General features: G+C 42.2%; 1 protein-coding gene and 1 non-coding gene across 2 annotated transcripts in view; both read left to right on the forward strand.

Moving 5' to 3' along the window:
• Positions 1–20,582, forward strand: part of si:dkey-211g8.8 (uncharacterized protein LOC108004533 homolog) — a 61,300-nt gene extending 40,718 nt beyond the window's left edge. The window contains exons 4-5 of the mRNA XM_068039667.1: positions 2,300–2,357; positions 3,564–20,582. Coding sequence (XP_067895768.1) covers positions 2,300–2,357; positions 3,564–9,464 — 5,959 coding nt within the window. The 3' untranslated portion in view covers positions 9,465–20,582. The remainder of the gene's footprint in view (positions 1–2,299; positions 2,358–3,563) is intronic.
• Positions 276–380, forward strand: LOC137374057 (U6 spliceosomal RNA). Its single transcript, XR_010975758.1, has one exon. It is a non-coding gene; the product is annotated as a U6 spliceosomal RNA (small nuclear RNA).
• Positions 20,583–21,447: the final 865 nt, after the last annotated feature.

Consider the following 21,447-nt stretch of genomic DNA (forward strand, 5'->3'; position numbering starts at 1 on the left):
GAAACGTCTGACCACTGAGCTATCTGTCAAAAGACAAGCGCCATTTATTGACCCTGCCCTTCTCTCCAGCAGAGCTGTCAACCAAAAGCCCTTAGCAGGCTGGCTTTTCTCTATGATCTGTGTGATGTAGCATAAACTACCTGCTCAAGTACCTAATAAGACATACCAGAACAGTCGAGTGGTTATATTGCTGAACTGGTAATCTAGAAGCCTGCACTAATCATTCAGAGACTTAAGTTCAAAACCTACTATAGCAAGTTAAGGATTTAACTTAAGTGCTTGCTTTGACAGCATATATGCTAAAGTTGGAATACTAGAGAGGATTAGCATGGCTCCTGTACAAGGATGAAATGTAAATTCATAAAGTGTTCCTTGAAAAAAATAACAAGCTAGCTCCATTAATCACATAGGTTGGCTGCCATGTGCAGTATTTAAACACAGATAATACTTGAGAGAACAAATCTGACATTTCCAGGAGGCAGGCAGTTTGAAATGAATAGTCTAGTGCCATTTAAACAATTAGCATATTCAACTCTTCTTTAGACTGGAATAAAATTCAAACACACATGATTTGACTTGGCCTTGCCAGATTGAGGTGTGTACTTGTGTAAGTTGCAGAAACACCAATAGAAAACAACATTAAGTCTGTATGTAGAATAAAAGCAAAATACTGCGGATGCTAAATATCTGAAATAAAAAAGAAGGTGCTGGAAATACTCAGCAGGTCTGGCTGCATCTGTGGAGAAAGGAACGGTTAATGTTTCGGGTCATCATCAGAGCTGGCAGAGGTTAGACATGTAATAGGTTTTGAGCAAGTGAAAGGGGGGATGGGCAGAAGACGAACAAAAGTGAAGGTCTATAATAGGACAAATGGCAGGAAAGATTAAAGGGCAAAGATGTCATGGAATAAAAGGCAAAGGGAGTGGTAATAGTTGCAGTAAAAGGCTGTGTCTGTGTGCGTACTGTGGTCAACAAAGCCATTCATTAATAAATAAACACAGACAAAATACCTATTTTTTGTCACAGCCATTTGAGCTCACCCTTCTTAGATACCGGCCTTTCCAGTTTCCCATTATAGGAGCCAATTGGGCCTTACATGGACCCAGTGTGCTGACCTCAATCATGCTTAGTGGCAACTTGTTTCAGCTGTTAATCACTAACTGCTAGATAAATAATTCCTGCCCTGAAATTATGGTGATATCATTGTATAGCTAAAAGTAACATTTCAGGTTTGCTATTAATATCTTGCTAACTTTATCAAGCCCTTTCCAACAGCTCTTCCCTTTCATACCACAGTAACATTGCTGATCTCCAATACACTACCTATAGAACTTAGTTTCCCTACCATGTTTAAGGCAGCAGTTAGAAGCTTCATGTAAATGGCACCTTGTCATCTGGCTCCCCATTCAAATACATTGAACGGCGTGAATTGGTGTGCTTACCTCATAGAAGCTTGTTAGAAAATATTAGCGCTTCTCCATTCTAGTGTAAGTACCCTTTTAATGGTGTGGCAAGTCTTAATTATTGCAAAACAGCCTCCCCAGTACTGAAAATTCACTGTGTGGATTCTCATTCCTTCAGATTTTAATTATTGTCCGAAATTTTAACAAGTATAAAACATATTTTTTCTTCTGTATCTTTAATCTCTCTTTCTCTCTCTCTCTCAATACTTCTTTCTCTCACTTTATTTCACTTTCTGAACCTAATTTAACATTGAATTTGATATTCTAACTGATGCTTCCTGGTTCAGACTCTGCTAATCATACGAATCTTTCAATCAGATTGATTAAACATATGCACAGTTTCTTCACACAGGTCCCAGATGCTCTGTCCAGGGTGCTGTGCTGTAATGGCTCTTTAAATGCAGTAGGTTCCAATGCAAAACCCCATGAAATGTCTAAGGGCAAGTGCAGATATAACACACTGTATCTTCAGAGAAAGTTCCAGCCCAGTATCTCTATGCAGTCACATAGAAATGCACATAGAAACACATGGGCATGCACACAGAGACACATAAAATGAATGTAAACAGATGCAGCACACACATCCAGGCACTTAGATGCAGACACAAACATACAAACAGATACACAAATTCAAACACACAGTGTCACTGACACAGACATTCATGGAAAGATGCACAGGCATGCATACAAACACATATACACAAAGAACCATAGACACAGATGCGAACACACAAGCCAAGCCAAACACATAGAGATGCAGGTATGTGCATATTTACATATTAGAATAAATAAATCGTATTTCAGATTATGTTTCCTGTGTCCTCTTTTCTTTCTAGCAAAGCAAGCCATCTATACCAAGCCTGGAACAATGCAGATGTGGCAAGGGCAGCAAAGGTACAAATGTCTTCAGTTAACTGGTCACCTAATTAGTGCATTGACTTATCCTAAGATTAATTAACCCCATGGGTCATCTGTTAATGTTCTGAATGAGACAAAGGAGGAAATTTATAGCTAAAGGTTATGGTTCTAGATGAGTCATAGTACAGTGATCAGATTATTGCGGTTCAAAGGACAAAAACAGAGTATATTTGAATATGGAAAATATCATGCAGACCATTAGCCCAACAACAATAATGGGTAAGATAATGGAGTGTTTTTATTTATTTAGAGATACAGCAGTGAAACAGTCCCTTCGGCCCACCAAGTCTGTGCCGCCCAACAACCACCGATTTATACTAACCCTGCAGTAATCCCATAATCCCTACCTACACTAGGGGTGATTTACAAGGGTCAATTTACCTATAAACCTGCAAGTCTTTGGCAGTGGGAGGAAACTGGAGCACCCGGCGAAAACTCACACAGTCACAGGGAGAACTTGCAAACTCCACACAGGCAGTACCCAGAATCGAACCTGGGTCGCTGAAGTTGTGAAGCTGCAGTGCTAACCACTGCGCCACTGTGCCACCACTCTTGCATAGTGAGGAGGGCACCCTGCATAACAACAGCATAACAACATTATGGCTTTTGATGATGACAATTCTACCTAAATAGTTAATGGAACTCATTATAACCTTAGTTGGCCTTGCAGAAAGTCGTTAAAACAGTTCTAATTTTATCAAAAGTTTTAAGAAGGGATCACTTCAGGAAACTGGAGAAAATCCTTGATGTGAACGTTGAATCATGAGAGATGTCAATATGGTGGATGAATTTATAATATAAAGTTGGAAATCCTATAAAAATGGAGAAAAAGATCTTTCCACTAACAGGCTTAATTAAGAAACTCCAGGGGAAAATACTGCAAGGGCATGGTCAGTGTGGGTTAGTTATAGACTAAGAAGATCTCTCCATAATCTCTAATCAGCGCTTTCCCAGATCGAGCATAGCATGGGTTAGACGTAAAGCAAATCTCCCTCTCGACTGCTCCTCCGTGCATTCTTAGGTCTGATGTAGATGTAGGAGGAAGCACGTTACACAGTGCCAATCGGCGCATTCCCAGGTCAGATACAGCATGGATTAGAAGTAAGGTATTATTAAAAACGCTATGAAGTCATTGAGTCCCCTCTGTACCATAGATTACACCTTGTTTATGTTGCTCCATAGTTGAAGAACAACGACTTTGTGGGCGCTGGAGAAGAGAGAGATGTCCCTTCTCTAGAGGGAAAGGACCACACAGTGATTCTGAGTATGGAATCAGAGCAGACAGTCCAGGTTGCTGCCAGTGATATCTACAACAAAGAGAGTGTTCAACCCGGAGAATACAAGACCTTATTAGAGTGGAACGGACAATACTTCACCTGCTTGAAAACAACGGCCAAAGGAAATATTCCCGAAGTGACAGCCCGCACAAAGCTGGTGATCGTAGGTCACGGGTCAAGCGAGCAGGCAGTCACCTTGGGGGGAATGAACGCCCATGAATTGGCTGAAGCAATCCTCACAGTCCGTGGTCCCAAATCCCCACTTTCTTTCGCCAGCGAATCAGTGCAGTCGATCAGCTTGGTGGCCTGCAAAACTGGTGCAGGGGCTAAAGGCGAGCAGTTCATTCACAATGTTCTGCTCGATTTACGAGAACATCAGCTGGAAGTAGGTTTCCTTTCAGCCCGCACAACAGACGTCACTGTTCGCCCAGATGGAAGAAAAATGACGGCAAGTCATCGTTTTAGATTGGGGAAAGACAACGAGCTGGAAAACATTGGAAGTCTGCATGGTTATTGGGCGGAACCACATCATCCGATTGAAGACGTCCACCCTCTACATGGCAATAAGTATGTTTTAGTTTTAAACCACGAGGGACAAAATTACAAAATCACTGATGAAAAATTGGATGAGATAATTAACCAAAAAATGGAGCAAATATTTGAATTGGCAGAACCTGTGCATGAAGAAACATTCCCAAAAGAATCCAACCAAAAATCGGAAGAATCGCCCATTGAACTGAGGGTAATTCAAAATTATGAGCAGTATCTCGGAAACATAGAGAGACTAGTTGTAGAAAGTCAAAGTAAGAGACTGCAGTTTCTTGAAACAGAATTAAGGAAGACGAAAAACAAGCCGGTAATGAAGAAGCTAGGTAACCCTGATCTTAGAAATGTTAATATTATTGAATTATGGGACAAAATTGTCTCAGCAAAAAGGAAGAAAAATAAAGATCAGAACGAGAAGGTAATAGAGGACATATACGACATTGTTAGCGAGAAACTGATGAATGAAAACCGATTCATAAAATTTGGAAACTGGATCCTCAAGATCGATTTGGAGAGTTTTTACGCTGAACCTTACACGTCCCCAAAACAAACAGGAAAGCATGTGAGAGGGATGCAATTGGATTACGGAAACCTTAGAAAAAACATGAGGAGGGGAAAATATTTCATGGACATTGCCAAAGCCTGGATGACTGGAGATCAAGACAGTTTGAAATCCTGCAGTGAAGGTGACGCCACGCTGGTGGTGGCGAGTCATTTGTCGGAAGCTGTGAGGAACCCCAGAACAGTATTAATGAACACGCTGCTCAGAGACATTACTGCTGATGTCCAACAGTTCATGGACCTTCATCCCATGACCATGGGTGGCAGCTGGGGAAAGAACCATGCGAACTGCGGGCGACAGTCTGAACCACTGGACGAGGTGAAAGAGAAATCCCGGGAGATCATGAAAACGTGGTTACAGACAAGTTCAGAAGATTTTCATTTGCGTGATAGCGAAGAGGAAATAAGTGCAGTGACAGATCAGAATAAGATTGATGACATAATCCGAACACGCATTCTCAATCTTATACCGAAAACTCCAACTGCGATGGAGCAGAACCGAAAAAGTCTGAGTCGAAATGTGATAGATTATATGAACAAGCTGGAAGACTCGATGCTGAGGAAAAGTCTGCCATTTAGACTTGCCTCAAAAATGGCCGAAGAGCGGCAGTATTTAGAGAAGGAGGTGGCACGGAGTATAAAATCGCAAGAGGAGCTGGACAAGGTGCAATATGGAATTATGCATGACTCTATAAGTTTAGAAGATAACGGTATGAGTATCAAGGTACAGAGCAAAAGTGACCCTTCCACTGTTAAGGAGCTTCGAATTCAGACAGATGTCAAAAACCTTGGTTCAGAACAGTTGCTGACGGACCATTTTCAGGATTTTTACCAAGCTTCAGATACAGAGACCGAGCTAACGGAGAAAGTTAATCACGTCCTGGGCATTTACGGCACGTTAATGGGATTCCAGGCAGCTAAAGACTTTCTGGGTAAAGGGCGCAATGTAGAAGCTGGGATCTCGGTGGCTCAAGGGGTTCATGGAGTGGGTGAGCTGATGGGAGTAAACAGAGCCGTTTCTAAGTTCGTTGTTCAATCTTCAAGTCGTGCCTTGACAAATGTTGCTGCTAGGTTGGAAACCAGAACGGCAGAAAGAGTCCTGGGTTCAATTAACAAATTAGGAAAACTAGCGGATATCTCCATTCTCTCAGTCGGTTTCTCCGTCTTTAACATTTATGAGGACGTGGAGAGGAACAATCTGATTGGTTACGCAGATGCTGGCTTAGACAGCTTGATATTACTCACTGGCATGGCGGGTCCAGAGCTGGCTCCTGTAACCCTCGCACTAACAATTGTGCGGCTCGGGATAGACCCATTATATTCGGAAATTAGACAAAGCATTGAATCCTTACCACCCGGTGCATCTGATGGGCAGCTCTGCCTTGCAGTCCTTAACGGTATCGGTCTCGCCTTAACAGATATTGCCGAATCTATTTTGGAAGTCACGAATGAGTTCAATCTATTATCTCTGCCTTCCAGAAACCTGGAGCTCGATAAACAACATCAAAGAGATATGGAATTTATAAAGGAATTAAAGAACCCTGAAAATTATTTCGACGTTAGTGAGGACCAAAAATCGGATGGGTGCCACGGAATGATCAACTTCTTTTCCGGGAAGGACTTTGCATTCGGTGGGGCATTAGATGTCGAGCTGGATGATGCCAATTGTGTGACAATTGGTCTGCCCGATCCCACCACTTCTGAGATCATACAAAGAAAGCACTGCTTCCTGTCCGAGTGCCAGATGAATGATTTGGTAATGGGGATAGGAGAAACCCAGCGAGTTCATTTCATCAAAAAGTCCGTGACGCTTTTCTTTTTCATTCATGTGCACTCCCAAGAAGTTATCGGGTCCATGGATAAAATTTATTCAACCCTGCACGGTTCTTACAAGGGCAATTCCAAAGCTAACCGCTTCTACGCAGTCCAGGAGCTCCCAAAGGGGCTGAAATTAGGATATTGTCTCTCCGACTATTACTACCAACTCCAGGGACGGGATGGAGGAGATGCATTTTACCTAGGGCCGCAAAGGAGCAGTGTTCAAGGGGGCAATGGTCAGGATCTCTACTTCATTCCGGAATGGGGTGGAGTCACTGATATCGACAATTGGGCTGAAGACGGGGTAATAGATTGGCTGATCTTCAATGTGTCTTTCCACCAAATCTCTGCAAAAAAATTACAAAATGATCTTAAATTATTCCTTACAAACCAGCATCAAGTGCGGGTCAAAAACTGGTTCTTGGGAGAGGCGTATCGGCACATGAAGTTCAGGAGCAATGATTATGTCACCTTTGCACTTGTTGATACTGCATTGACCCAATCGATTGCTCTAAGAGCAGTTTCTCTCGATTTTTCGCCCCTTGAGAGACGGCCAGTGTCTGTAGACATCAATCAGCCGGTCTGGAGGAGTGTTACCTCAGTAGTCGGCACTCATCATAATGACATCATCTATGGCAATGATCTAGACAATGTGCTGCGAGGTGACAAAGGTGCTGACTATCTAGAGGGACGCAATGGGAAAGACGTCTATGTGATAGAAGGAGACAGTAACTGTGACACAATCAATAACTTCTCCAGCGATGAAGAATATGACACAGTCAATCTCGATTCGGACTACCAATATCTCAAAGCGGCTCTCCGTGACAACGTGCACCTCGAGATTCTTGATAGTGTTTCCCACCCTGGAATGTGTGTGATTATCCACAACTGGCGTAAAGGTTGGTCGTGGCAACACATTTTCTTCATGACCCGGGACTTCGTCAGGTTCCAAATCTCGAACACCTCTTCAACCCCTGAGATTGTCCCACTAATGGTGGATTTCAGCACTCGCAGCTCATGGGTGCTGTTTGATCTGGCAACTTTCCCAGGCAATGACCAGGTGATGGCAGTGTTAGGATCTCCCTACGGGGACACTTTATATGGCAACGAGAAAACCAACTTCCTGACCGGGGGAGAAGGAGATTTTCTGATGGGAAGAGGTGGGAGCGACACATACATTATAAACTGCCAACCCGCCCTAAGAACACCCACAACCATCGATAATATGGATCTAGAGAGAGTTGTTGACTTTCTCTTGCTACCAGGAGATTTTGACGATCTGGACTTTGGATGTTCGTCATCCGATCTTCGTGTCAAAATTCGGAAACTAGGCTGTGATATCCTCTTGAGAAATTGGTTCAAAGATGCAGCAAATCGACACTTAGCTTTGCGGAGCCAGGATGGCGTAGTCTTCACCCTCCCAGAAGTGCCCAGTGATACGATTACTCCTTTGGTTTATGCGATAGACAAGTCCCACTCTGCCAACGCCTTTGTCAACATATTTGCTCAGTCAGTCCGCTTTTCTCAGGCTGTGAAGCTGATCGGATCCTCACAAAACAATTGGATCGAAGGGAACGCCAAGGACAATTACATTGACTGTGGGATGGGCTGGTCTTATGCGTTCGGCGGCAACGGCAGCGACACTTACAACCTGAAGAGGAAGTGCGAAATCAACAATTACTCGGAGGATCTGGAAATCGATCAAATTATATTTCCAGCTAAATTTGCAGAAATACGCCTGACAACAAGAGAGGATGACTTGATTCTCACAGCACCAGGCTTGTGGTGTAAGTTATTTCAGTATCTGCTTGGGGTCAACTTCCAACATGTGGTGGTGCGGAGCAACGACGGGGTTTGGTTCACTTTCTCTAACACAACGCCTCACATAATTCAACCACTCTACATTGATATGAGCATCCTGCGGAGCCAGCAGTTAAATCTCTCCGCCCATCCTTCCTTGGCTTCCCTCTCAGACGTCTATGGTCAGGTCTGGAAACGCAACTTCATCACTGGGAACACACTCGGCAACTCCATCATCGGAGGGAGTCAAACAGATGTGCTTGAGGGACTAGGAGGTGATGACACCCTCCAAGGCTCTGGCGGGGAGGACTATCTGTCCGGTGGGGACGGGAGAGATGAAATCCACGGTGGCAATGGCACAGACTGGATTCTCGGTGGAGCTGGAAGTGATATTATTTATCCCGGGTTGGGTGCCGACCGGATTTATGGTGGGACAGGGTCGGACACAGTGTTTTTTACAGGGGACCATGCAAATGAAAAGGGTGTGCTGGTAAACCTGGAGCTTGGCTTCGGAATTGGGGCAGACGCGGAGGGAGATCTGTACTACAGTGTAGACAATGTATTTGGCTCCAGCTACAACGATGTGCTGATCGGGTCAGAAGGCGACAATTTTCTGAGCGGAGAAGGGGGAAGGGACCTAATTCTTCCACTGGGCGGAAGGGACATCCTGAGAGGTGGAGAAGGTGAGGACGTGTACAACTTGGCGGGCTCAAAGGGCCTCAAAATTATTGACAACTTCTCCAGAGACCAAAAGTTCGATACAATCCTGTTGGACAATCAAAGTGTTACACGTTATGATTTGTCCCTAGAGAGAACTGGCCAACACCTCAAAGTGGAGATTTTTACAATGCATGAGGCTGATGATTGTGGCCCGATTGTCATAAGGGACTGGTTTCGGAGGCCTGAAAACCAACACATCTTAGTGCAACTTGACAAAACCTATAATATGGAAGATCTAATTTCAGAAAGTAGAGGAATTTCTCTGGCTAAAATATTTGCGACAGCGAAGGAAATAGCAAAGTATTTTTTCACAGTTCAGGTTGGGACTTGGATAACGTGCGATATCCAAAGCTTGCCATGATTTGGTGAGGGCTGTTCGGGGTAAATATCTCTCTAATATCTTTAAAAACCTACATATTGGGGCTTGTGATTAAAAAACGAGTTTCATCAAAATTGGGAACAAAATATCAATATATTTTAATATATTTATGAGAAATGGCTAGTCATTTTAAATTTTTACTGTCGCATCCACTTTGGCTTATTCTGTAAACATCACCAAGAAACGACAATAATAGCATGCTATGTTGGTCTGAAATGAAGGCTGCTGCCAGGGTAAAGAATATATTCAGAATTTTGTGCATCAAATCAGTAGCATATTGATGGAATGGAGCTCCTGAAGTCGAAGGGACTTTTCTACATACATTGCCCTGCGCTTTGGAGAAACCAGATACAGAAAAAGTGTAAACTGGACGATTTCCACGGGGAACAATAAAACTTCGTTTGTTTTGATAAACAAGGCATATGTGACTTGATATGTGCACTGCTAATTTAGATATATGGCAGAGATTCCTTGCTGCAGCTTGAAGAAAGCTAGTATCAACAAGTCGTTGACTGTGTCCACTTTGAAAGACACGAACAGAGCCCCCAAATAACCCTTTCAAAAATTGTCTTGCGAATACAATATAATTCTGTAACTGCCTCCCCAATTATGCATAAGCAGTGAAGGCAAAAGTAATTAGGCATTCTAGCTATGTGCATCTTGCTTGGTAGACATGGATGGTTAGGTAAAGGTGAATGTGGGCAGTCTACCTCAGGCATCAACATGCCTCTGTCTCATCGCTCAACAGATACCGATATGCTGGTCAAACTTTATCTCTCAAACGACATCAAAACAGATTAATAGGTCAGTCATCTCATTGCTTTATTTGGGACCTTGCTGTGCACGAATTTGCTGTCATGTTTTCTTACAGAACTACACTGATGACAGTACAAGGTAATTGGGCTGGATTTTACCAGCGCTCTGAAGGCAAGATGGGAGGCAGGAGGCCTCGTAAAATGGTGGTGGACAACATTGGGAGGGCAGCCTGATGTCTTCCTGTTGCTATGGGATATTCTCAGGGGTGGAGACCTCAGCAGCGCATCCACTCACCAACTGAAGGCAGTGACCAATTAAACCAATTAAGTAGCTAATTAAGGGGCACTTCCCTCCCTGTTGGCATTTTACCGGCATTGTGAAGGGCTGCCGCAGCGTGGGGAGACCACCAGTTAAACCTGTCAGCCACCCAGCGGTATCCGGGGGCAGGGCCCTCCTTTATGGCTGCTCCACGGCCCATAGAGGGGGTCCCTGATAGCAATGGCCACCCCTGCAACACTGCTGACAGTGCACCCTGACCAATCACCAGGGCCTGCATGGCTGGCTCTGGCACGTTAATTTAAAAAGCTTACCTTGCCTTCAAGGCCACCTCAACATGGAGAGACCTCCTTCTTCCTGCAGCTTCAGTGGTGGTCACCTCCATCAGTGGCACTGCCAAGGCTGCCAGCCCTCTGATTAGGTTGCAGCTCTGGGAGGCAGGCTGCCATCCTCAATTGGATGGTGATCCTGGTGGTTGCCTCTTAATTGTCTGCCACTGGTAAAATGTTGCCCAGTGTCCTGCTTGCCTGCGCAAGGTCAGGTCTTGCTTTTAGTCCCATTAGTGGGACTGCCTACCTTGTGGAAAAATTTCAGCCATTAGTTGGCTGTGAAGCGTGAAAGTAGCTATATAAATGTAATTGTGTTTCTTTCTTTCCCCCTTTTTCTTTCTTTTATCCTTCCACCTATCTTCTGCTCTTCCATAATTTTCTCTGTACTTCCATGAACCCTTTCAGCGATCCATCCAGCTGTCCCATCCATTATTCTGTTCTTCTTTTCTTCCATCTATTCATCAATTCCTTCAAATCTTTGCACATTTGCATTTACATCTATCACTCACTCAATTTTCGATTCATATATTCCTGACTCCCCAAAGCCTGTCCACCATCTACAAAGCACAAGTCAGGAGTGTGATGGAATACTCTCCACTTGCCTGGATGGGTGCAGCTCCAACACTGAAGAGGTTCAATGCTATCTAAGACAAAGCAGCCCGCTTGATTGGCAACCCATCCACGACATTCACTCCTTTTTTTTTATTTATTCATGGGATGTGGGCGTCACTGGTTAGGCCAGCATTTATTGCCCATTCCTAATTGCCCTTGAGAAGGTGGTGGTGAGCTGCCTTCTTGAACTGCTGCAGTTATTACTACCTGAGCCACTTGCAAATTTGCATAGGGTCAAACAGATCAGAGAATTGAGTGCGTGTCTCAAAGAGTGGTCTGGGAAGAAGGGGTTACAAATCACGGGGCACTGGCACCAGTAATGGGGTAAGGGTAAGGTGTTGAGTTGGCATGGACTCCACTTAAAACAGGCAAAGACCAGTTTCCTGATGAAGAGAACAACTAGGAATGTAGATTGGGATTTAAATTCAAAAGGTTAGGGGAGGGTTCAGATGAGGGAAAATGTATTTATAAATCTAAAGAGAAAAGTCAAGGCCAGAGGGTAGAGTAGAGATTTGGGTAAAGGTAAGCAAAGTGTGACAGGTAGGAACAAAGAGCTAAACAGTAATGGTGTATCAGTGAACAAGGTCAAATTAGGGAAGAATGATAAAAAGTTAAAATTAAAGGCACTTTATCGGAATGCACAAAGCATTTTTAACAAGATAAATGGATTAATGGCAGAAATAGAGAGAAACAGGCTTGATCTAATAGCCATTACATAGATGTGGTTACAAGAAGACCAATGTTGGGAATTAAGGAGTAGAGTCAGTTTAGATGGGGATAAGAAATCACAAGGGACAGAAACATTGGTGGGAGTAGTTTATAGGCACCCTAACAATCTCTATATTGGACAGAGATAATAAAGAAATTATAAAGAAATAAGAAGAGCTTGTGAGGATTGTAATGCAATAATGATAGTGAACTTTACTCTTCCTATGGACTGGACAAATCAAATTGGCAAAAGTAGCTTGGAGGACGAGTTCTTGGATTACATCCAAATCCATTTCAGAGAACAATATGCAGTGGAACCAACCAAGGAAGAGGTTATTTTAGATCTTGTCTTGTGTAATGCGAAAGGGTTAACTAGTAATCTGATAGTAAGGGATCCACTTGGGAAGAGTGAACATAATATGATAAGAATGTCAAATACAGTGAGAAATTCTAAGTACAAAACCAGATTGTTAACCATAAAGCCAATAATAAAGGTAAGAAGGGTGAGTTGGCTAACATATATTGGGAAATTAGATTAAAGGTATGATGATAAACAATGGCAAACATTTAAAATATTCTTTTTATAATGAAAACTCCATGAGTAAAATAATTTATCCATGGCTAACTAAATAGGTTAAGGCTTATACTAGATTAAAAAAAGCTTATAATGTTGCCAGAGATAGTATTAAGCTGGAGGATTGGTACAGTTTCAAAAACCAGCAAAGAATGACCAAGGGACCAAAGAGAACCAGTGCATGTAGTATATTTGGATTTTCAAAGGCATTCAGTAAAATACCACATGAAAGGTCATTACACAAGCTAAGGGCTCATTGGATTGGCAGGGTAATACAGTGACATGGAAAGAGGATTGGTTAAAGGACAGGAAATTGAGAGGAGGAATAAATAGTGTATTTTCAGGTTGGCATGCTGTTACTAGTGGGGTGTCACAAGGATCAAAGTGGGGGCCTCAGCTATTTACAATCTGTATTGATTACTTAAATAAAAGGACCAAATGCAATATATATCCAAGTTTTCTGATGATACAAAGCTAAGTGGTAAAGTAAACTTTGGGAGGAGACTCTGCAAAGAGATATAGACAGGTTAAGCGAGTGGGCAAAAAGGTGGCAGAAGGAGTATAATGTGGGGAAATGTGAGGTTATTCACTTTGCCTGCAGGAACAGAGAAGCAAAATATTTTTGAAATGGAAAGAAACTATTACATGTTAGTGATCAGAGGGATTAGAGTCTTTGTGCATGCAACATAGAAAGTTAATGTACAGCAAGCAATTAGCAAGGCACATAGTATATGGGCCTTTATTGCAAGTGGTTTGGAGTACAAGAGTAAGGAAGTCTTGTTGAAACTATACAGGGCTTTGGTGAGACCACAACTGTAGTACTGTATACAGTTTTGGTCTCCATACCAAAGGAAGGATACACTTTCATTAGGTGTGCAACAAAGGTTCACTCGATTGATTCCTGGGATGAGCCGCCTGTCCTATGAAGAGAGTTTGGGAGTTTAGAAGAATGAGAGGTGATCACACGGAAACATATAGAATTCGGAGTGGGCTTAGCTGGAGTGATGCTGGAAGGTTGCTTCCTCTGGCTGGAGAGTCTAGAACTATGGAACATAGTCTCAGAATAAGAGATCAACCATTTAGGGCTGAGATGAAGAGACATTTCCTCACTGAAAGGCTTGTGAATCTTTGGAATTCTCTACCCCAGAGGCTGTGGATGTTCAGTCATTAACTGTATTCAAGGCTGAGATTGATCATTTTTGGGCTAAAAGGGACTCAAGGTGGTCAGACAGGGAAGTGAGGATGAAGATCATCCATGATCCTGTTGAATGGCAGAGCAGGTTTGGCGGTGGTGCGGGGGTGGGGGTGGTCTACTCCAGCTTCTTTCTCTTATCTGTCATGCATCTGTCTATTCATTCATTTACTTAAGCTTCCATTCCACCAGCCATCTGCCAGCAAATCTACTTTTATTATCCATCCCTAATTGTCTTGAGATGGTAGTGCTGATCCTTTTCCTTGATGCTTTGCAGTCCTTGTAGTGATGGTGCTCCTATGTTAGACAGGGAATTTCAGAATTTTTACCCAGTGACAATGAAATAATTGTGATGTATGTGATTGAAGTAAGACTGGTAAGTTGCTGCAGATGATCTTGTAGAGAGTACACAATACAGACACTTTTTGGTGATGGATATTCAATCTAGTGGCACCAGTTTCAATCAAGAAGACTGCTCTGGCCCGAATATTAATTTTCTTTATTGTTGTCGCTGCACTTAACTAGATAAATGATGAGTATTCCATTGCACTCATGACATGTGCTGTGTAGATGGTGGAAAAGGGTCAGGAGGTAAATCACTCATAGCAGAATACCCAATACCTGCCCTCCTCTTGTCACCATGTCATTGATAAATCTGGTCCACTTTAGCTTCTGGTCAAGGCTGATCTGTCTGTTCATTCCTCTATTCATTTGTCCACCCATCTATTCATCTGGCCTGTAATCAATCCTTCCCACCTCCCAATCTGTCAATCCATCAGTCCTCTATCCACCCCAAAATTTCATAAGATCATAAGAACTAGGAGCAGGAGTAGGCCGTCCGGCCCCTCGAGCCTGCTCCGCCATTCAATAAGATCATGGCTGATCTTTGCGTGGACTCAGATCCACTTACCCGTGCTCTCACCGAATCCCTTAATTCCTTTATTGTTCAAAAAGATATCTACCTTAGCTTTAAAAACGTTTACTGAAGAAGCGTCAACTACTTCACTAGGCAAGGAATTCCATAGATTAACAACCCTCTGGGTGAAGAAGTTCCTTCTTAATTCAGTCCTAAATCTGCTCCCTCTAATCTTGAGGCTATGCCCTCTTGTCCTAGCTTCACCTGTCAGTGGAAACATCCTCTCTACTTGTAACTTATCTATTCCCTTCATGATTTTATATGTTTTTATAAGATCCCCCCTCATTCTTCTGAACTCCAATGAATATAATCCCAATCTACTCAGTCTCTCCTCATAAACCAACCCCTTCAACTCCGGAATCAACCTCGTGAACCTCCTCTGCACCCTCTCCAGTGCCAGTACATCCTTTCTCAAGTAAGGAGACCAAAACTGCACACAGTACTCCAGGTGCGGCCTCACCAGTACCTTATACAGCTGCAACATAACCTCTCTGCTTTTAAACTCAATCCCTTTAGCAATGAAGGACAAAATTCCATTTGCCTTCCTAATTACTTGCTGTACCTGCAGACCAACCTTCTGTGATTCATGCACAAGGACACCCAGGTCCCTCTGCACAGCAGCATGCTGCAACCTTTTACCATTCAAGTAATAATCCTTTTTCCTGTTACTCCTACCGAAATGAATGACTTCACATTTATTAACATTGTATTCCATCTGCCAGACCTTTGCCCACTCACTCAATGTATCTATGTTCCTCTGCAAAGTTTCACAGTCATCTGCACACTTTGCTCTGCCACTCATCTTCGTGTCATCTGCAAACTTTGACACCCTACACGTGGTCCCCAACTCCAAATCATCTATATAAATTCTAAATAATTGCAGTCCCAACACCGATCCCTGAGGCACACCACTAGTGACTGATTGCCAACCAGAATAGCACTCATTTATCCCCACTCTCTGCTTCCTGTTAGTCAACCAATCCTCTATCCATGCTAATACTTTACCCCTAACGCCATGCATCCTTATCTTATGCAGCAGCCTCTTGTGCGGCACCTTGTCAAAGGCCTTTTGGAAATCTAGGTACACCACATCCACTGGGTCCCCATTGTCCACCTTGCTCGTAATGTCATCATAGAATTCCAAAAGATTTGTCAAGCATGACCTACTCTTCATGAACCCATGCTGCGTCTGCCCAACGGGACAATTTCTATCGAGATGCCCTGCTGTTTCTTCCTTGATAATAGACTCAAGCATCTTCCCCACTACAGAGGTTAAGCTAACCGGTCTATAATTCCCCATCTTTTGTCTACCTCCCTTTTTAAACAGTGGCGTCACATCTGCTGTTTTCCAATCAGCTGGGACTACCCCAGAGTCCAGCGAATTTTGGAAAATTACCGCCAGTGCACCTGCTATTTCTCCCGCCATCTCTTTTAGTACCCTGGGATGCATTCCATCAGGGCCAGGAGACTTATCAATCCTTAGCTTCATTAGCTTGCCCAACACTACCTCTTCCGTAATACTGATTGTTTCCAGGTCCTCACCTACGTTCGTCTCTTTGTCAATTACTGGCATGTTATTAATGTCCTCCACTGTGAAGACAGATACAAAATACCTGTTCAATGCCTCGGCCATTTCATCATATCCCATAACTAAATTCCCCTTCTCATCCTCTAAAGGACCAACGTTTACTTTAGCCACTCTTTTTCGTTTTATATATTTATAGAAACTTTTGCTATCTGTCTTTATATTCTGTGCTAGTTTTTTCTCTTGTTCTATCTTACTTTTCTTTATCGCTCTTTTTGTGGCTTTCTGTTGACCTTAAAGTTTTCCCAATCTTCTAGTTTCATGCTGCTTTTGGCCACTTTGTATGCCTTCTCTTTCAATTTGATAGCCTCCCTTATTTCCTTAGACACCCATGGCAGATTACCCCTTTTCTTCCAGTCCTTCCTTTTCACTGGAATATACTTTTGCAGAGCACTTTGAAAATTGCTTTGAAAGTCCTCCACTGCTCGTCAACTGTCCCACCATAAAATCTTTGTTTCCAGTCTACTTTAGCCAAGTCCTCCCTCATTCTATTGTAGTCCCCCTTGTTCAAGCGCAGGACCCTGGTATTGGATTTTATCTTCACACTCTCCATCTGTATTCTAAATTCAACCATACTGTGATCACTCCTTCCAAGAGGATCCCTAACTATGAGGTCATTAATTATTCCTGTCTCATTACAGAGGACTAGATCTAGGATAGCTTGCTCCCTCGTCGGTTCCATTACATACGGTTCAAGAACTATCACGGATACACTCAACGAACTCCTCCTCAAGGCTACCCTGACTGAGCTGGTTCAACCAATCTACATGTATATTAAAATCCCCCATGATAATTCCCGTACCATTTTTACAGGCATTAGTTATTTCTTTGTTTATTGCCCGCCCCAATGTGATGTTATTATTTGGTGGCCTATCGACTAGGCCTATCAATGACTTTTTCTTCTTAGAGTTTCTAATTTCCACCCAAATGGATTCAACCTCATTCATCGAATGTTTTCGGATATTTCTTAGAACAGCACGTTCTGGAGCCAACCAGACAGCACGCTATACTGTACCTGGTATTGCGCAAAAAGATAGGATTAATTAATGACCTCATGGTGAACGCACCCCTAGGCAGCAGTGATCATAATATGATTTCATTTTACATTCAGCTTGAGGGAGAGAAGAGTGGGTCTAAGACTAATATTTTAAATGTAAATAAGGGCAATTATGAGGGCATGAAAGCAGAGCTAGCAAATGTGAGGCAAATTAGGTTAAGCGATGGGTCAATAGAGATAGAACAGCAGACATTTAAGGGACTATTTCATAATACACAGAATAGATACATTCCAATAAAGAAAAATTCAAAGGGGAAAACCCACCATCTGTTTTTAACTAAAAAATTAAAGATAGTATCAAACTTAAAGAAAAAGCATATAATTGCACAAAGATGGGTGACAGGTCAGAAGATAGGACAGAATATAAAAAGCAACAAAGGACAACTGAAATATTAATAAGGAGGGGAAATTAGAGTACAAGAGAAAGCTAGCTAGAAATATATGAGCAGATAGTCAGAGTTTCTCTTGATATTTACAAAAGATAAGAGTTAATGAAGTGAGTATTGGTCTTATAGAAAGTGAGTCTGGAGAGTTAATGAGGGAAAATAAGGAGATGGCAGAAGAATTGAAGAGGTGTTTTGCATCAGTCTTCACCAGAGGGGATACAAGTAACATCCCAGAAATAGCTGGAAATCAGGAAATGGAAGGGAGGGAGGCACTCAAGAAAATTACAATCACCAGGGAAGTGGTACTGTGCAAATTGTTGGAGCTGCGGGCTGACCAGTCCCCAGGTCCTGATGGGCTTCATCCTAGGGGCTTAAAAGAAGTGGCTAGTGAGAGAGTTGATGCGTTGGTTTTGATTTTCCAAAATTCTCTTGAGTTGGAGAAGGTTCCATTGATTGGAAAATAGCCTTTATTCAAAAAGGGAGGGAGACAGAAAGGAGGAAACCACAGGCCATTTAGCTTAACATTTGTCACAGAGAAAATGTTAGAAGTTATTCTTAAAGATATTATAGCAGGGCACTTGGAAAAATTCAAGGTAATCTGGCAGAGTCAACCTGGTTTTGTGAAAGTAAAATCATATTTAACCAATTTATTGGAGTTCTTTGAAGAAGTAACATGTGCTATGGATAAAGGGGAATCGGTTAATGCACTGTACTTACATTTCCAGAAGGCATTTGATAAGGTACCACATCAAAGGTTATTGCAGAAAATAAAAGCTAATGTTGTAGGGAGTAACATTGTGGCATGGATAGAAGATTGGCTAGCTAACAGAAAACAGAGGGTAGGCATAAATGGGTCATTATCTGGTTGGCAAGATGTGACAAGTGGTGCACTGCAGGGATCAGTGCTGGGGCCTTAACTTTTTACAATTTATATGAATGACTTGGATAAAGGGACTGAACGTATGTTTGCTAAATTTGCTGATGACACAAAGAAAGGTAGGAAAGTAAGTTGTGAAGAGGACATAAGGAGGCTGCAAAGGGACATAGATAGCTTAAGTGAGTGGCAGAGATCTGGCAAATAGAGTACAATGTAGGAAAATGTGAAATTGTCCATTTTAGCAGGAAGAATAAAAATGAAGCATATTATCTAAATGGTGAGAGATTGCAGAGCTCTGAGTTGCAGAGGGATTTGGGTGTCCTAGTGCAGGATTCGCAGAAGGTTAGTATGCAGGTACAGCAAGTAATTAGGAAAGCTAATAGAATGTTATCATTTATTGTGAGGAGAATTGAATACAAAAGTAGGGAGGTTATGTTTCAGTTATACAGGGCATTGGTGAGAACACATCTGGAGTACTGTTTACAGTATTGGTTTCCTTATTTAAGGAAGGATGTAAATGCATTGGAATCCGTTTAGAGAAGGTTTACTCGACTAATACCTGGAATGGGTGGGTTGTCAGGCTAGAGTGGCCGATTCCTGCTCCTAATTTGTATGTTTGTATGTTGGGAATATACCCTGACATTGAAACAGTCGAGATGAACTGTGAGGCTTGCCAAATCCACATGCCCAGTCTTCAATGTCCATGGAGAGGATTTCATGGTCGTGACAGACTATTTTTCCACATTCTCCATCATTCATTGGCTGCATGACACAACAAGTTCGACCATTGCAGACACTCTTAAGTTCAATCTTCTGTCTTTTTGGGGCTCCACAGGAACCTGTCTTCAACAATGGACCCCAGTACACAGGGAAGCCATTCAAACTATGTGTAACAAATGGGTATTACGCCATACCACTTCATCACCACATTATCCTGACTCTCATGGCTAAGCGTATGGTTTGCTCTGTGAAATCACTAATCACAAAATGCCAACAGACCAAACATGACCTACATGCCGCTATGCTACACCTCCAAGCAACACCGTTCAATAACAATCCAATCGTCAGCCGAGTTGTTGTTTGTTAGGCTTGTGCGTACAAATCTACCCAGTTACCAGCTGTCAACCCTTCCAGAGGGGAGGGAAGGATTGCTCGTCAGGCAAGGAAAATGAAATCCTCTCATGACCGTCATGCAGGCAAAGAATTGCCCAGTCTCAGTACTGGATGAAAAAGCGGGTTCAACACCTGACTGATGGAACATGGAAACCAGCAGAAGTTGTCAGCACTTGTCCAGAACCATGGCCATACCAGCTCCAAATGTCCAACAGCACACTGTTGCATAGGAACTGCTATCACATTCGAGAAGTTCCAGACCAAGCAGCACCAAGTGATCCCATTGCCAACAGGACATGTTCAAAGATACCACCCAAACCCAACATTTCCACCGACAGTCAAGACTGTGAGACAGTACAATGACAACAAACCATAGTGATCAGGTCTGGACATATCATCACACTACAGAAACTTGTAAATTTAGTACTGTATATTTTAAACATGTAACATCTTTTTCACTCGCTATATGGTAAATAGCTCCGATTATCACATTTTTATTTTGGAAAAAAGGGGAATGGTGTGGTACTGCTTTAAGTACTGCAGTTTGCTTTAAGGGGCATATCTGAAACAGCTGTCCATCACCAAGACAGGATGTGATGCTTATACGCTTGTCACCTCCAAGCCCTTGCAGAAAGCAACTAAAGAAACAATAATGTAAAGCACCTTCCTGGTATTGCTGTGTTAGTACCTTCAATAAAAGAACCTACCTTTTGGATTCACTGATCTTGTCTGTGTGATTGGTGTGTCCACATTACAGCACAAAAACGTAACATTATCTAAGCCATTAATAAATATAGTGAACAGTTAGGACTCATCACAGATCCTTATGTGACACCACTAGTCACTTCCTATTATGGTTATATACCCATTGTCCCTACTTTCTGTGTTTTATCATCTAACCAATCTTTTAACCAGGTTAATAATTTGTCTTCAATTCCATGAGCATTAACTTTAGCTAACAGTCTCTTATGTAGAATCTTATCAAATGCCTTCTGGAAGTCTTTATAAACTACATCTATAGTCTTTCCCCTGTCTGCTACTTCAGCAACTTGCTCAAAAAAATGCAATTAGATTTGTAAAACATGACCAGCTCATTATAAATCCATTTTGGCTTTTTCTACTCTGCTCAAATTGCTCTAAGTATTTATTAACTCTGCCTTTAATTATAGATTCCAACAACTTCCACACAATAGATGTTTGACGAACAGTTTTACAACTTCCTGTATTTTCCTCTTTCGCCTTGCTTAAATAATACAATTGAGTTTGCAATTTTCAAATTTGAAGGGACAATTCCTAAATTAAGAGAACCTTGGAAGGTTATGGCTAAAGCACCTGCAAATTCCTTACCTATTTCCTTTAAAAACTGTGGCAGAAACCAACAGGTCCTAGAGTTTTGTCAGTCTTTAGGATCATAGTTTTTTTATAATACTGTTTTCTTGCTTTATATTAGCTTTAGTGAGCTCCAGTCCTCATATGTCAAGTTTATTACTGGTGGAGCAGGCTCAAAAGAATGAATGGTTTACTCCTGCTCCTATTTCCTATGTCCTTACATTCTTATGTCTTCCTCTACGATGAAGACTAACA

Source organism: Heterodontus francisci, chromosome 9, assembly GCF_036365525.1.
Source record: "Heterodontus francisci isolate sHetFra1 chromosome 9, sHetFra1.hap1, whole genome shotgun sequence".
Lineage (NCBI taxonomy): Eukaryota > Metazoa > Chordata > Chondrichthyes > Heterodontiformes > Heterodontidae > Heterodontus > Heterodontus francisci.